Raw genomic sequence first — 15,852 nt, 5'->3', positions numbered from 1 at the left:
CACACAAAAATTGAAGAGATGATGCTAGATCCTAGGTGTGTTTTCGTCTGGGTGTTGAAAGTGGTTTGACAGATTAGAGAAACAAAAATAAAAGGGGGGAGGGGAAAAAAAAGGAAATCGTTTGAGAATTTGAAAAAATGAATATACTAAAGTAGACTAAAATGAGATGATGTGGGTAAAATAGAATTTGAAAAAATATACACAAAAGTAGAGAATATAGTAGAAAAAAATTAACAAAAATATTTTTAATAAAAATTAAAAAGAAGTATGAATTTTTTCATTTTATGTATTTAAGGAAAAAGAAAAGAAATGAAAAAGAGAAAAAAAGAAAAAAGAAAAAAGAAATCATTGGAAAATTTGAAAAAGTGAATACACTGTAGTAGACTGAAATAAAATGATGAGAGTAAGATAGAATTCGAAAAAATTTACATAAAAGCAAAAAATATAGTAATAAAAATTAAATAAAAATATTTTTAAAAGAAATTGAAAGTAAAAATGAAGTTTTTCTCTTTCTGTATTGAAGAAAAAGAAAAGAAATGAAAGAGAAAAAAAGAAAAATAAAGAAAAAAAGAAACTGTGAAAATTTGAAAAGGTGAGTATACTGAAGTAGACTAAAATAAAATGATGGAAGTAAAGTAGAATTTGAAAAAAATTCACAAAAATGTAAAAAATGTAGTAATAAAAATTAAAGACAGATATTTTTAATAAAAATTGAAAATAAAAATGAGTCTTTTCTCTTTCTGTATTCAAGAAAAAGAAAAGAATTGTAAAAGAGAAAAAGGAAAAAGAGGAAAAAAAAGAAAAAAGAAAAAAAGTTGAATAGATGAATCTGCTAACAGATTGAAGTAGGACTGAAATTGCTTCATTTTCCCCTAGAGGTCAGTCCATGTAGCTCTTTATAGTCCATAAATTAAGCCGGTGGTGAGGTTGTGTTCTTGAAGAGCAAAGTTGGCCCAGTTGGGCAGGGCTTGGTGTAACAGCTCTGCTGTCCCCTAGATGGCGCTGCTAGCCTACTGGGGTGGATTGTTGTGGTGCTAGTACGTGCGCATGCAAGTGAGTGGTGAAAATGGCGCCACCCAGCTACCCAGTCTGTTCTCCCGGATCAGCAATCGCGCACTGGTCCTCCATCTTCAACTCTCATCCCCTCCCCGCTTTTCCACTCTCAGTGACCAGGCCCCAGGCAGTACCTCTCTCCCAAGTTTTGTCTCAGATGTGGCTTTTCCCCCGGCCCCTTACTTCCGAAGGACTGCGGCTTTGACCAGTTCCGCCCCTCTGTGGAAGGGCCTCACTAAGCAATGGCCGAATGAGCAATGGCCGAATGTCGGCTGCACCCGGGAACACCTGCTGGACCCTGCTGTTGCCCCGAGACTGTGGCCCTAGTCAGGTGAAGGCAAGTGGGCAGTAGTAAAAATGGAGAGGCTGGGGGAGCCTGGGTGGCTTAGTCAGTTAAGCATCCAACTCTTAGTTTCAGTTCAGGTCATGATCTTGTGGTTCATGAGTTCAAGCCTCGCATTGGGCTCTTGGCTGGTGGTCCAGAGCCTGCTTGGAATTCAATCTCTCCTCCTCTCTCTGCCCTTCCCCCACTCACTCTCTCTCAAGTAAATAAACTTTAAGAAAATGAAGAGGCTAGAAGGAGGGCATGAAGGGCACAAATAAGAATTTCCATGTTGGGTGGCAGTGCCGAGAAGCCCTCCTCTTGCCCTGCAGTTATGAGACAAGGGAACCTGGTCAGTGAGGAGACATTGCTTTTCTGGCTAGACAGGCAGAGACAATAACTTGTGCCAGATGAACTTTTCATCTCTCCACTTCATCCCCTCTGGGAAACAGCCAGTCAGAATGTGTGACTCAGCACATCCTAGACCTCTCAGCACAGTTAGGACCTCTGCAGCCACTCTCTGAATCACAAGTGGCCATTTGTGATCCCATCGATGACCCAAACTCATCCCACTAGACTGTCTATGAAATCAGTTGCATGAAGCACAAGAAGTTTTAATTTGCATCATTTTTTTTTTCCCTTTGGATCCCTGATAAATTCTATAGGTAAGAGTCTGATTTAATTGTTCCTCATTATCATCTGAACTGGTGTCTTGGCTTTTTCTTTTTATATAAGTAACAAATGGTGTTATTCCCCTTTGCCTGTTTACTGGCTATGTTATTCTCTGAGGTAACTGTCTCAAGAGATTCTGTAGAAAATAATAATAGCCAAAATTTCCCTAGGGAAACTTCATAAATAACATCTCCAGAGCCAGTACAAATGAGCTGACAGATCAGAAAGTAGCATTCAAAGCTCTATCCAGAGAAAGGTCAGGGCTTGAGGAACATTCACGAGTATACCAGAATATCAGGAAAATAATCTCAAGCTGTTGGGTGTGATTTTTAAAAATCATCCACCATGTTTTTCACTGTGTAAATTGTAGATTTTTGCTGATTTTTGCTCATTTTATTTGAGTCTGTCATCTATGATTCCAAGCAGACAAATACGTGTGTTACATTGTCTGAGGCTATCCTGACACCCCACCCGCCCCCTGCCCATCAATCAAAAGTACGTCCTCTGTCAGCGTCTATCCTAGTATCCTGCACTTTTCTTTCATTGCCTCTACCACGTTTTATGACTACATATTTGTTGTGTAAATATTATTTATCTCTTATAGATCATTAGCTTTAAGGAGAGGGAAACCATGTTCCTTGGTTTCGTTCTTTACTCTCAGCACCTTGTGTAAGTAAAGATATAATAAATATTTGTAAAATGGCCGCTGACTAAACAAGTGCTCCTTCTGTACCAAGTTGTATTCCAGAGGTCGCTGATGGAAGCTGAGATGAGCAGAACACAAATTCTTCAAATGGTTCAGCCAAATAACAAATTCAGGCCAAAAAATATATTGATGGTTATAATACAACATAACACAATGAAACCATTCATACTTAGGTTTCTGGAGTGTTCTATAAAGAAATGGCAGACTGCTGCAGAAGTCCAGAGAGGGGAACACAGAGGGGTAACGTTTATGTTTGGCAAGAAGAAGTCAAGAAATTCTGAGGTAGAGGGGAGATGAACCCAAACCCAGAGTCTTTATGTCTCCTGAGATGTACATAGAAGTTTCTTGGGACTAAAAAGGAGGTTTCCATGAGTATTTATTATAGCTATTTGAAGGTAGTTCCCTCAAATTCATTCTAACTACTGCCTAAAAGATCTACATAAACTCCCAATTACCCATGTTTATAAATTTAAGATACATGAGTGTTTAACCTGGATACACTGTACACACAACATATAAAGAGTGGATGAGGTCATTTATGGATGTTTTGATGAAGATGTGGAAGGTGTGGGTTTTTCCTTGAAGAACTTTATAAGACTACTTATGAGCCAGAGAAAAATCACTTTATAAATGAATTTCAAATCTTCTTCCCCTACTGCTAGGTTTTTCTGAAGTTGCATATACCAGCATATGTGTGTAATATCTTTATTTTCCTTTTGTGGTTGTGTCGATCCTTTTTTAAATATATCCTTTTTCTGTTCACTAAGCATCTGCCCTATAATGCATATGGTAGTATAACATTGCTCTTTTCCTCACCTTGTCGCCATAATACATCTTAGAAATCTTTTCAGATCAGAATATATAGATCTGCCTCATTTTTTAAATCGTTGCGCCATCTGTAGTATGAGTTTACCGTGATTTATTCACTTGCTCCCCTACTGACAGGCATGCAAATTGTTTTTTATTTTATATGCTGTAATGAGTGTTCCTGTAAGTAAATCGTGTTATGATTTTTCAAGTGTATCCACAGTGAAAGTTCCTGGCAAAGAAAGTACAGGGTCAAAAACCATGTGGGATTTTTTTGTTTTTTTTTCATTTTGGTTTTGAAGAGATGTTTTTAAGATGTCTTCACAGGAGCTACCACCAAATTGGCCTCCATCAGAGCATAAGAGAGCATCCATTTCTCCTGTCCTTGCCTGCCATTACTCTCCTCAAACCTTGATGGAAGTGTTCTCACTCTGATACATTAATGACTAAAAGTTGTCTGTACTTATTTGGATTGTAAATTCACTTCCTCTAAATCTATAGCAGAGAGAATTTACGTTGTTGTCTCGAGTTGGTTCCAGTGTTATCCAAACCATTAATCTTTCTTGACCCCAGCCTGTCATCCATGCTGTGGCATTTCAGTTACACACAGACACACACACACACAGACACACACACACACACACACACACACACACACACACACACACACACAGCAACAACTGGGTATGGTTTCTGTCAACTACTGAAATCAGACTTGTGTACACTTTGGGCTTTCTGTGTTGTCATGGCAAATGAATGAGGTGAAATAATACTGTTTGGTTTTATTTTTTTCCCTGAATTTCACACTCGATACACTTAGGAAAATTGCTACAGAGCCACAAGAGGAGAAATAGGATGGGCCATTGCTCCAAAGACACATTTTAAAATTCTGATCCATACTTAATGACTGGGACAGTGTACCCTAACCTCCTCTTGACCCATTCCTGATGGAGCTCTTCTCACAAAAGCTAATGCTCTTCCTAAACTGTGAAAAGCCCGCTGTGAGTACTCCCTTCAGAGTCTAAAAAAAACACAGATTAGGGTGCCTGGGTGGCTCGGTCGGTTAAGCGTCCGATTTCGGCTCAGGTCATGATCTCATGGTCCGTGAGTTCGAGCCCCGCGTCGGGCTCTGTGCTGACAGCTCAGAGCCTAGAGCCTGTTTCGGATTCTGTGTCCCTCTCTCTCTCTGCCCCTCCCCTGTTCATGCTCTGTCTCTCTCTGTCTCAGAAATAAATAAACGTTTAAAAAACACACACACACAGATTAATTGTTCTATCATTTGGATGCACAGGACACATTGGTTCTTAAAAACTCTTCTATGGAGATGCCTGGCCAATGATCACAAACGTCCCACCAGTGGAATGAGACTACCTAAGAGGCATACAAATGAATTCTGGAAGTTGACTCGAAGGGCATTTACATTTTTTTTAACGTTTATTTATTATTAAGAGACAGAGAGAGACTGACCATGAGCAGGGGAGGGACAGAGAGAGAGGGAGACACAGAATCGGAAGCAGGTTCCAGGCTCCAAGCTGTCAGCACAGACAGCCCCAACATGGGGCTCGAACTCACAAACCGAGAGCTCATGACCTGAGCCGAAGTCGGACGCTTAACCGACTGAGCCACCCAGGCGCCCCAAGGCATGTAAATAATTATTCTATTCCCTGGCAGGATTTTATGGTAAGCTTTGGATGCTTTTTGTTTCGTGAACTTCACTGACTCTTGTTCACACAGTATGTGTGTTAATTTTGTGGATTTGGATGCAATCCTGCCTCCACAATTTCCTAACGTGTGATTCTTGAACAAATATATAACTTCTCTACACCATCATCCTTTTTTCCCGTACTCGCTGTCCTTTTTAAAAAGTAACAATTTCCGGGGCGCCTGGGTGGCGCAGTCGGTTAAGCGTCCGACTTCAGCCAGGTCACGATCTCGCGGTCTGTGAGTTCGAGCCCCGCGTTGGGCTCTGGGCTGATGGCTCGGAGCCTGGAGCCTGTTTCCGATTCTGTGGCTCCCTCTCTCTCTGCCCCTCCCCCGTTCATGCTCTGTCTCTCTCTGTCCCAAAAATAAATTAAAAAACGTTGAAAAAAAAAAGTAACAATTTTATTGAGGTATATTTTACATGTCATAAAATTCACTCATTTCAAGGGAACCATTCAGTGATCTTTAGCAATTTTAGGGAGTAGTACAATAATTGCTATAAATTGATTTCTAAATCTTTTCATCCTCCCAGTAGGATTGCTTGTACCCATTTAGAGTTAATCCCATGCCCCACCCTGAGCCCCAGGCAGTTACTAATCTGTTCTCTGTATCTATACATTGGCCCATTCTGGCAATTTCATGTAAGTGACATTACAAATAAGTAATCTCTTGTGCCAGGCTCCTTTTCACAAAGGATTATGTTCATGAGGCTCATCCGTGTTATAGAATGTGCTAGTGGCTCATTCCTAATTAGTGCGGAAATCTATTCCGCTAGATGAATATGCCTCATTTTGTCTGTCCATTCACCAGTTAATGAATAGTTAGCTTTTCTCTAGTTCTTGGCAATTCCAAATAAGGCTGCAACAAATATTTGTGTACAGGTCTTTTCATGGAAATATGTTTTACTTTTCTTGCTTAGATATCTTGGAGTAGAATTGCTAGGTGAAATGGTGGTACTATGTTTAACTTTTTGAGAGACTCACAAACTGCCTTCCAAAGTGATTGCACCATTTACATTTCACCAGAGGTGTATGAGGGTTCCCTTTTCTCTGCATCCTAAACCAACATTTCTTATCATCTCTTATTTATTGTAGCCATTCAGATAGGCATGACATTTGTGATTTTAATTTCCATTTTTCTACTTCCTAATGATATTGACCATCTTTTCATGTGTATTTTCCTTAGTGAAATATCTGTTCATGTCTCTTCCCATTTTTTGACTGGCTTGTCTTATTATTGAGTTGTAATAGTCCTTTGTAAATTCTGGATATAATTCTTTATTGGTTATATATTTTGCAGATCTTTCCTCCTACTCTGTTGCTTGCCTTTTCATTTTAATGGTGTCTTTTGAAGTGCAAAAGTTTTGAACTGTGGTAATGTCTAATTCATCAATTTTTTAATGGATGGATTCATTTAATTTTTTAATTTTTTAATGTCCAAACACCATTTGTTAAACCAACTCTCCTTTCCCAGTACTTTTGCCAAAAATCAATGGACTATGAAACTTTATCTCTCGACTCATAATTCTGTTCCATTGACCTATATGTCTATCCTATGGCAGTACCACACTGTCTTAACAAGTATAGCTTTATAGGACATTTAGAAATTGGAAAGGTAAAGTCTTCTGGATTTTTCCTCTTCAAAATTATCTTGGCTATTCTAGATATTTTGCCATTCCTTGTAAATTTTAGGAACTGCTTGTCAATTTATGCAAAAAGAAAAAGCTTGTGGCAATTTGATAGGAATTGCCTTGATTCTATAGATCAATTTGGGTATAACTGAAATTTTAGCAATATTTGAGTCTCTCAATCCATGAACATGGAGTATTTAGTTATTTAGAACTCTTTAATTTTCCTAAGCAAAGTCTTGTACAAAATTTCCTAAATTTATTCCAAAGCATTTTATTGTTTTTGAAACTTTTGTGAATGCAGTTGTACTTAATTTCATTTTCATACTGTTTATTGCTTATTTAGAAAAATATAATTGATTTTTGCATATCAATCTAGTACTCTGCAACCTTACATATTTTATTTTTTCTAATAGTTTTTCATGGTTTCCTTATGATTTTCTATGCAGAATCATATTGTATGTGATTAAAAGTAGTTTTGTTTCCTCCTTTCTGATATGGATGTCTTTTACTGATTTATTATTATTATTATTATTATTATTATTATTATTATTTTCTTTTAGCTAGTTACACTGGCTAGAATTTCCAGTACTACACTAAATAGAAGTGACAGCAGATGATTTTGCTTTCCCTCTGATGCTAGAGGCAAAGCATTCAGTCTTTCCCAATAAGTATCGTGGTCACTGTAGGTTTTATCACAGATGCCCTATATCAGATTAAGGAAGCTCTCTTTTATTTCAAGTTCATTAAAAGTGTTTATCATGAATCAGTGTTGTATCTTGTGAAATGCTTTTCCTGTATTTATTGGGATGATCATATGTTTTGTCCTTTATTTTATTAATATGTTGTATTATATTAATTGATTTCCAGGTGTTAATCTCATTTGGCCATGGTGTAGAATTTTTTTAGTATGTTGATGGATTTGGTTTGCTTTTTTTTTTTTTTTGAGGATTAAACGTGACTCCTTAGGATCAATAAAAATGGGGAAATGATACTATTTACCTCATATGTTTGTAGTAACAAATGTATTAACACACAAAGTACCTAACATGGTATCAGACACATAGTAAAAGTTCAATTAACGGGAACCATGTTGCTTAGACCATTGGCAGTAAATGTCTTCATATAATTGCCTCTTATAAAATAATAGGAAACAGCTGCATAAAATTAATCTGCTTCATACCAGAGCTATATTTAATATTCATGGATGGAAAGAGAAAGGTAATTAAAATAAGAGCTAACAGTTACCCATTACAAGCTATCTTCCAGGCACTGTTTTAAGTACTTAATATATATTAACTCGCTTAATCTTCCCGATATCCCTATGAGGTATGTACCATTATACATGGGGATGGTGAGGGCTTTTCTAACTTGTTCCAGTTATAAAGACATTAAGAGGAAAACCTGGGATTTGGACACAAGCAGTCTGGCCCCAGGGCCATGTTCTTTACTACTATGTTATGTGCCATGTTTTATGCTAATTACTTTACAAACATCATATCTAATATACTCTTTGCCACATGGTATGTAAAATTACTACCAATGTGCAGATATCTTCTCTGAGTTTGTTTCGTTTAACAGATTTGCTCCAAATTCACATGTGATATTTAAGCCCAACCGTAATGACACATATTTTCTAACTGTGTTTTGGGTTTTTAATTAATTCTTCCTTTGATGAATAAATCACTATCTTTTTTTCTCCAAAACCTGAGAACTTTTAGAAGTGATAACTAATGTCAGGAATTCACTTCCCTTGCTTTTCTAGATAATACGAGCAGAACTGACCCTTGCTCAGGTAGAGTCTGAATAGGGATTTGGCCTTAAGCAGCAGGTTTTCCTAGGGTCACATTTTTCAAACTTTTTTGACTGCAACCCCTAGAAAGAAATATATTTTTCATTACAACCCAGTAGATATACCCACAGAGACGCACATTATATTCACAAAAACAAAAGTTTCATAGACAATGTTTAGTCGTACATGTTAACAACATTTTTTTCCTATGCTTTACAGTCTACTTTATTTCTTCAAAAAAAAGTGCTTGTTAGAACCCACAGAACTGATTTCACAACCATTAATGGGTTATAAGCCACAATTTGAAAAACACTGCATTGGAAATATTTTAGATCTCTTCCAATGCTCAGATTCCAGTTTATCTCAAGATGGCTTCCATGAGACACCTTTAGGCATATGAGTGACTTCTTTGAACTTAATTGGTAACCATGCTAATTTCTAAAAATAGAACGTAGGGAATGTATATCAGACACACCCAAAACTTGTGTTTTAATCTTATCTCCTTCCTTTCTTTAGTTCATTTATTAACTTGTTATTTTTCTCTACAACTATTTATAGAGGGTACATTTCAGGCAGTGTCCAGGTACTAAGGAGTCAAGGATGAGTAAAAGCAGGACTGCATCCTGATGGCATTGTGGGAATGAAGATATTCAATTCAAAAGCATACAAGAAAATATTTTCAAATTATGCTAAATTCTGTGAACAAGAATATGGTATTGTATATAACAGGAGGACCTGATTAAATATGGAATGTCAGAAATGTCTCTGCAAGAAGTGTCACTTGGGCTGAGGGTGAAAGATGAAGAAAAAAGAACCAGGCCACTGACAACATCATGAAGATAGGCGCGAGCCACACAACATCACAGTCTTCTAAGGCGGAAGAGAGAATGAACTAGTAGGGGAGGAATGGAAGAGAAAGATCTAAAGAGAAGTCTGAAAAAGTAAACAGAGACACACCATGCAGGATCCTACAGACCATGGAAAGAGGTGAAAGGGCTTTATGAGGCGGGATGATGCAAGACTCATGACATAAAAATAGAACTAGGGTGTAGAGAATGGATTGGGGAGGTCCAAGGTGGTACAGAGAGACCTAGGAAGAGCTATTGTAGTTGTCTGGGTCAAACATGATGGAACAGGGCTAACTAGGTGGTAGCCTTCTGCTACATATTCCAGTGTAGTGCCCTGCACTTATTCCAGTGAGTGCCCTGCAATGCATTTCACATTCATTGGGACCAGACTTAATAATTTTGGAGCTGTCGGCTAAGAAATGAAAGTCATAAAAATGCAACAGCGAGTCTCTGTGATAAATGGGCAAGGCAAAAGAAAGCTCTCACTCTTTTATTAATAAATACCAGACTACGATATGAACTTGCATATTCTAGTTATCACCAAACTGTATCATGCCCACCTATTTTCCTGGATATGGTTCTGGAAAGTCAAATACTTATCTTCCCTTTCTCTGAGAGTTTTTAAGATCTGTCTGAAGGGCTTCAGATCTCATATGCTGCAGGAGAAACATGATTTTAAAAAAAAATTTTTTTAACATTTTTATTCTTGAGAGAGAGAGAGAGAGAGCATGCACGCGCGAGTGGGAGAGAGGCAGAGAGGGAAGGAGACACAGAATCTGAAGCAGGCTCCAGGCTCTGAGCTGTCAGAACAGAGCCTGACGCGGGGCTTGAACTCACGAACTGTGAGATCATGACCTGAGCCGAAGTCGGAGGCTTAACCGACTGAGCCACCCAGGCACCCCGAGAAAGATGATTTTTAACAGCCAAAATGACTCCATGATTAAATAAATTTATATTCATACTGGACAAAGGAAGCATGTTGCCTCTTGCCTGGGCTTCTTCTTTCTTTGATTAATAATCCCTTGCACAGTAGAACACTGTTGCTAACTCGCCATGCCTGGCACCTTTATCAGTCTGTTCTTGAAATAAAAATAACTCAAGTCTCCGTAAAAGCAGTTTGTTCATCAGGGCGAATTTAATAATATCATCGCCCCTACTTAGAGTTAAGCGGAGTGATGGGAGAGGTGTCCTTAGGTATGTCGCTCAGTTTCTCCCCTCCACCTGCCTCCCATGGGGAGCCGAACAGTCAACAGCTGACCTGTGTGCTAGCCTGTCCATATAGGCTGTTTCCCTTGGCATCTAGTTATGTTTATGGCTAGTGCTCTCTTCTCCTTTTTTTGATACCCAGGCCTCGCCCATCTTACCACCCCTACCCCACTTGCCTCCTAACCCAACAGACTTGCTCATATCCCATGAGGGATCATCATTTCTGTTTCATTAACTGAGAGCAGCCCAAGGTGCAACAGGTCCCAGGCACGATTAGATGTTAATTAGCACATCGTTACTTACTGGAAGACCTATAAAACACAACAAATACAATGTGTAGTAGTGCAGTGGGAAGCATTGTGAACCAGATGGCAGGGGTCCAGGCATCTTTTCTGGTGCTCATTAAACCTACAGCAGGGATGACCAGCAAGTCATGACACTGAGGTAAACAATATCATTTCCAAAAGACAATATGAAAAATTATTCGTTGTCAGATTTTTACAAAGCCCTTCCTGTGTTTCTGTCTAAACTCCCTCCCCAAGGGCTTAATTTCTGTCATCTTCTTTGTGAATCAGTCTTCGGTGGTAAACAAAATTTTGTTCATTGGACCAGTAAGCATGAGGGACTTTTAGTCTCCATTAGAATTGTTACTGCCTCAGATTAATGCTTCATTGAGTTTCTCTTGTTTCTTTTCCTTGCACGTTCCCTCCTTCTTCAGCACAATGATCATTATGTTATGAAGAATAAAAAATACTAAGTACGGTTCTTCAAGTGATTGATATTCTACATTTCTTTCCTGAGCAAAGAATTTGTCACTAAGAATTAGTCCACATCCCTGGGCACTGCTAGCAGGCACTTACTTCTTTGATTCAAATAAAACTTGGAAATGTGATCTCAGTGACATTATGTCAAAAGAAACATGTCAAAACAGTCCTGATACAGAGAGCTTTATTGTGCCTAGAAACCATGTCTGTGCTTTGAAGGAAACAAAACAAATCATAGCAGCAGGAATGCATTTTTACAAGAGGCTCTTTGCAAAGAGCAGAGGCCGGTTCCCCTCTCCTGTGTCTCATTTCCTCTTTCGAACTCTCCACCCCATGCTCTTTCAAGTGTGAAGTCCATGCCTGATTCTATGTCCTGCTTAAAACTCTTCAATGTCATCCTGACGCCTACAGCCTCATTTACAGGCACCTGTCATGGGATCTGCCCAGTGTGTTCCTCTCTAGGCTCAAGCTGCCCCATCATACCTGCTGTTAAAGCAAACCCAAACTATTTTCTTTTCCCCACTCACACTATTTTCTTCCCATGCCTGTGCTTAATATGGGCTATTTTTCTCTGTCAAATTTTACTTTTGGACCCGGAAAACTCTTCACCTCTACCATGTATTATTAGGTGTTTGACACTGTGCAAATTACTGGGCCTTGATTTCCTCATCTGTAAAATAGGAGCTTAGGACCAACATTTTGGGGACCACTTTGGGGGTGCCACTTGTAGAAGCATTTTGGGGGTGCCACTTGTAGAAGGCTTCAGCACCTGCCCCGGGGAAGTGACTTAATGGAGACATCAGTGGCACTGGCTTTATTTTGTGGTTATTACTGTCACCATCCTTCTAAATGTGACTCAGGTCTTACTTCTGCTGAGAAGCTTTCCCTTACCTCCCCATCCCAAAGACTGAGTGAATTACTTCCTTGTACCATGCATTTACTTTTTTATTGCCCTTTTATATCTTTTTCTTATCATTAATGTGGTACATTATTTGTTATAATGTTGCTGGGTAATGAAGTTGATCGTGTGGAAAATGGGAATGAGAATGGTTCCAGGACACCTTGTAATTCATATTTTATGGACCTACTGCAATAGTGTGTTTAGGATCTGATTGTTACTGGTAAGTGGATGAGTGGAGTTTTCTTTACTTCCTGGGCTTTATAGCTTTGTAAGCTAATAGTTACTGAGTGCTTACTATATGTCAGGCAGGAGACATTAAATGTTATATTTGTTCCTTACTATGATCAGTGTGGTAGATATTGTTATTATTCCCCTTTTTACATGTGGAAACTGAAGGTCGAGGGTCACAGAGCTAGCGATAGACCATCTGCTCCCAGAGCTTGAACTCTTCGGTCAAGAACACTCTGTTCTGACCTATGAGGTGTGATTTGCCTCTGGGCCTCTTTAGCGTGTAAATGTATTTGATACACTTTCATTTCTAATTCTATTCCAGGTACTCCTTCCAAGATGAGGAGGACATGTTCATGGTAGTGGACCTCCTGCTGGGCGGGGATCTGCGTTATCACCTGCAGCAGAATGTCCGCTTCCAGGAAGACACCGTGAAGCTCTTCATCTGTGAGCTGGCCATGGCCCTGGACTACCTGCAGAGCCAGCGCATCATCCACAGGTCAGTTGGGTCCAAGGGGACAGCCTTGAATGTACTGAATGTGCAGGAGAGAATGCACAACCTGGTGCGTCAACAAAGTCCTTGTTGAACATGACAGGTAACCCTCACCGAACTCCTGCAACAGTCCCTTGAGGTAAGTTTATTGTCCCCATTTTGAAGGTTAAAAAAAGATGAGCACATTGAGCTTAATTCACTCAAGGTCACAGTTAGTAAACAATAATACCAGATCAATGAATATTGGCATTAGACAAAAGGTGACATATAGGGATGTATCTCCTTCATTTGGGGAATCTGTGCTAAGTGAAGACAAGCAAATAACACAAGTTGCTATAAACTCAAACAGACAATGGACAGAAAAGGGTAATGCTTTATATTTGTAAAGATATTGGTAGCTTGGTTTATTCATTTCAAGTTTTTATTTGAATTCTACTTAGTTAACATATAGTATAATATTGGTCTCAGGAATAGAATTTAGTGATGCAAAGACATTGGTAGTTTTCATGATGATTTCTTATATAGTATCTTACTTGATCTCTATAATAACTTGTGATAAGTGATCAGAGCAGTTGGACCACATTCAATATGAGAAAACCATGATGTGGAGATATTAAGTTGTCATCTGGTTTATATATGAGAATTTTTTATTAAGTTTTTAATTTTAATTCCTAGATAGTTAACATACAGTGTTATATTAGCTTCAGGTGTACAGTATAGTGATTCAAGGCTTCCATACATTACTCCATGTTCATCATCGTAAGAGCACTCCTTAATCCCCTTTACCTATTTCACCCATCCCCCCCCACACACACACACTTCCCCTCAGATAACCATCAGTTTGTTCTCTATAGTTAAGGGTCTGTTTCTTGGTCTGTCTGTCTGTCTGTCTGTGCCTCTCTCTCTCTCCCTCCCTCCCTTTTTTCCCCTTTGTTTGTTGTTTTGTTTCTTAAATTCCATATACAAGAGAGATCATATGGTATTTGTCTTTCTCTGACTGACTTATTTCACTTAGCATTATACTCTCTACCTCCATCCATTTCACAGTACTAGAAGTCCTAGCCACAGCAATCAGACAACAAAAAGAAATAAAAGGAATCCAAATTGGTAAGGAAGAAGTAAAACTTTCACTATTTGAAGATGACATGATACTATATATGTAAAACCCTAAAGACTCTACCAAAAAAACTAACAGAACTGATAAATTAATTCAGTCAAGTCGCAAGATACAAAATCAATGTACAGAAATCTGTTGCATTTTATACACCAATAATGAAGAAGCAGAAAGTGAGATTAAGAAAATAATCCCATTTACAAATACAAACAAAAACATTACAACAGGACAATAAAATATCTAGGAATAAACTTAATCAAAGAGGTGAAAGACCTGTACTCTGAAAACTATAAAACATTGATGAAAGAAACTGAAGATTACACAAAGAAACGGAAAGACATTCCACGCTCATGGGTTGGAAGAACAAATATTGTTAAAATGTCTATGCTACCCAAAGCAATCTACACATTAAGTGCAATCCCTATCAAAATACCAACAGCATTTTTCACAGAGCTACAACAAACAGTCCTAAAATTTGTATGGAACCAAATAGCCAAGAGACCCTGAATAACCAAAGCAATCTTGAAAAAAACAAAACAAAACTTGAACTAACACAATTCCAGACTTCAAGTTCGAATAGAAAGCTGTAATAATCAAAACAGTATGGTACTGGCATAAAAATAGACACAAAGATCACTGGAACTGAATGGAAAACCCAGCAATAAACCCACAATTATATCATCAATTATTTATGAGAATTTTGAACCTAAACACAATCAATGCAACTTCAATTTATAGATGACTTACTATATGCCAGGCACTACTGAGTACTGTCATGTATTATCTTATTAAATTCTGAGAACTCAGGGAAGATACCAAATTTCATCGCAGTATCTCCATTATACAGATGAGAAAACTGTGGCTCAAAGATTTGCCAAGGACACACCAGTGACAAATGACATTGCCAGGATTTAAATCTTGGTCTCTGAACCCCAAGTCAGAGCTCTGTCTGCTCTACCAACTTGCATTAATTACACACGTGATGTGTACACACATCATACACACATTAATACACACATGTCTTAAGTACACATCATTAAGTGAAAAATCAACACATTACTGCCACTGTCTTATTTCTAATCTCTGGTGAATTTGCTAAGTTTTTAAGTAGGATTATGTCTTTACAATTTAGCAAAACTTTGGCTAGATAAAATATTTGCCAACCACTAAATTGACGTTTATCTAAAATTTATCTGGATTAGTGCAGAGCCTGGGGATTAAGATGTATCATCATAATTTATACATTGTCTATGTAGGCACTATGGAACAGTCTGTGTGTGCATGTGTGGCTTTGGCCCTGTATACTTAGATAGCCATTGTTTAATTTCCTGTCTTTCTGAGGACCTATTTGTGCTGGAATTGGGCTCTTCAGGCAACAGATGAACACAAAGCAGGCCAGTTGATCATGTAGGATCTTGGAAGTAAATGAACACACCTGGTGTTTGTCAGTAACTGGGAACCCTGTTCATAAGCAGACTTTCTCCCATACTGACTTTCTGGTCCCTCATAGTTCTTTCGGAGGAGAAATTTTTCATATTTGTAGTCTAAAGTGTCCCTCGCAGAGAATTTATGCTCATTCAGAACTGGGTGAGCAGACCCAGAATTTCCAACTCACAAT

General features: G+C 38.4%; 1 protein-coding gene across 3 annotated transcripts in view; it reads left to right on the top strand.

Moving 5' to 3' along the window:
- STK32A (serine/threonine kinase 32A) overlaps positions 1 to 15,852 on the top strand; it is a 125,742-nt gene that overhangs the window by 50,159 nt on the left and 59,731 nt on the right. For all 3 annotated transcript variants that reach the window (XM_078449861.2, XM_078449871.2, XM_078449858.2), the window contains exon 5: positions 12,953 to 13,126. In XM_078449861.2, coding sequence (XP_078305987.2) covers positions 12,953 to 13,126 — 174 coding nt within the window. The remainder of the gene's footprint in view (positions 1 to 12,952; positions 13,127 to 15,852) is intronic.

Source organism: Panthera onca, chromosome A1, assembly GCF_046562875.1.
Source record: "Panthera onca isolate mPanOnc1 chromosome A1, mPanOnc1 haplotype 2, whole genome shotgun sequence".
Lineage (NCBI taxonomy): Eukaryota > Metazoa > Chordata > Mammalia > Carnivora > Felidae > Panthera > Panthera onca.
Note: the sequence above shows the minus strand (reverse complement) of the source record. Positions and strands in the feature narration are given on the sequence as shown.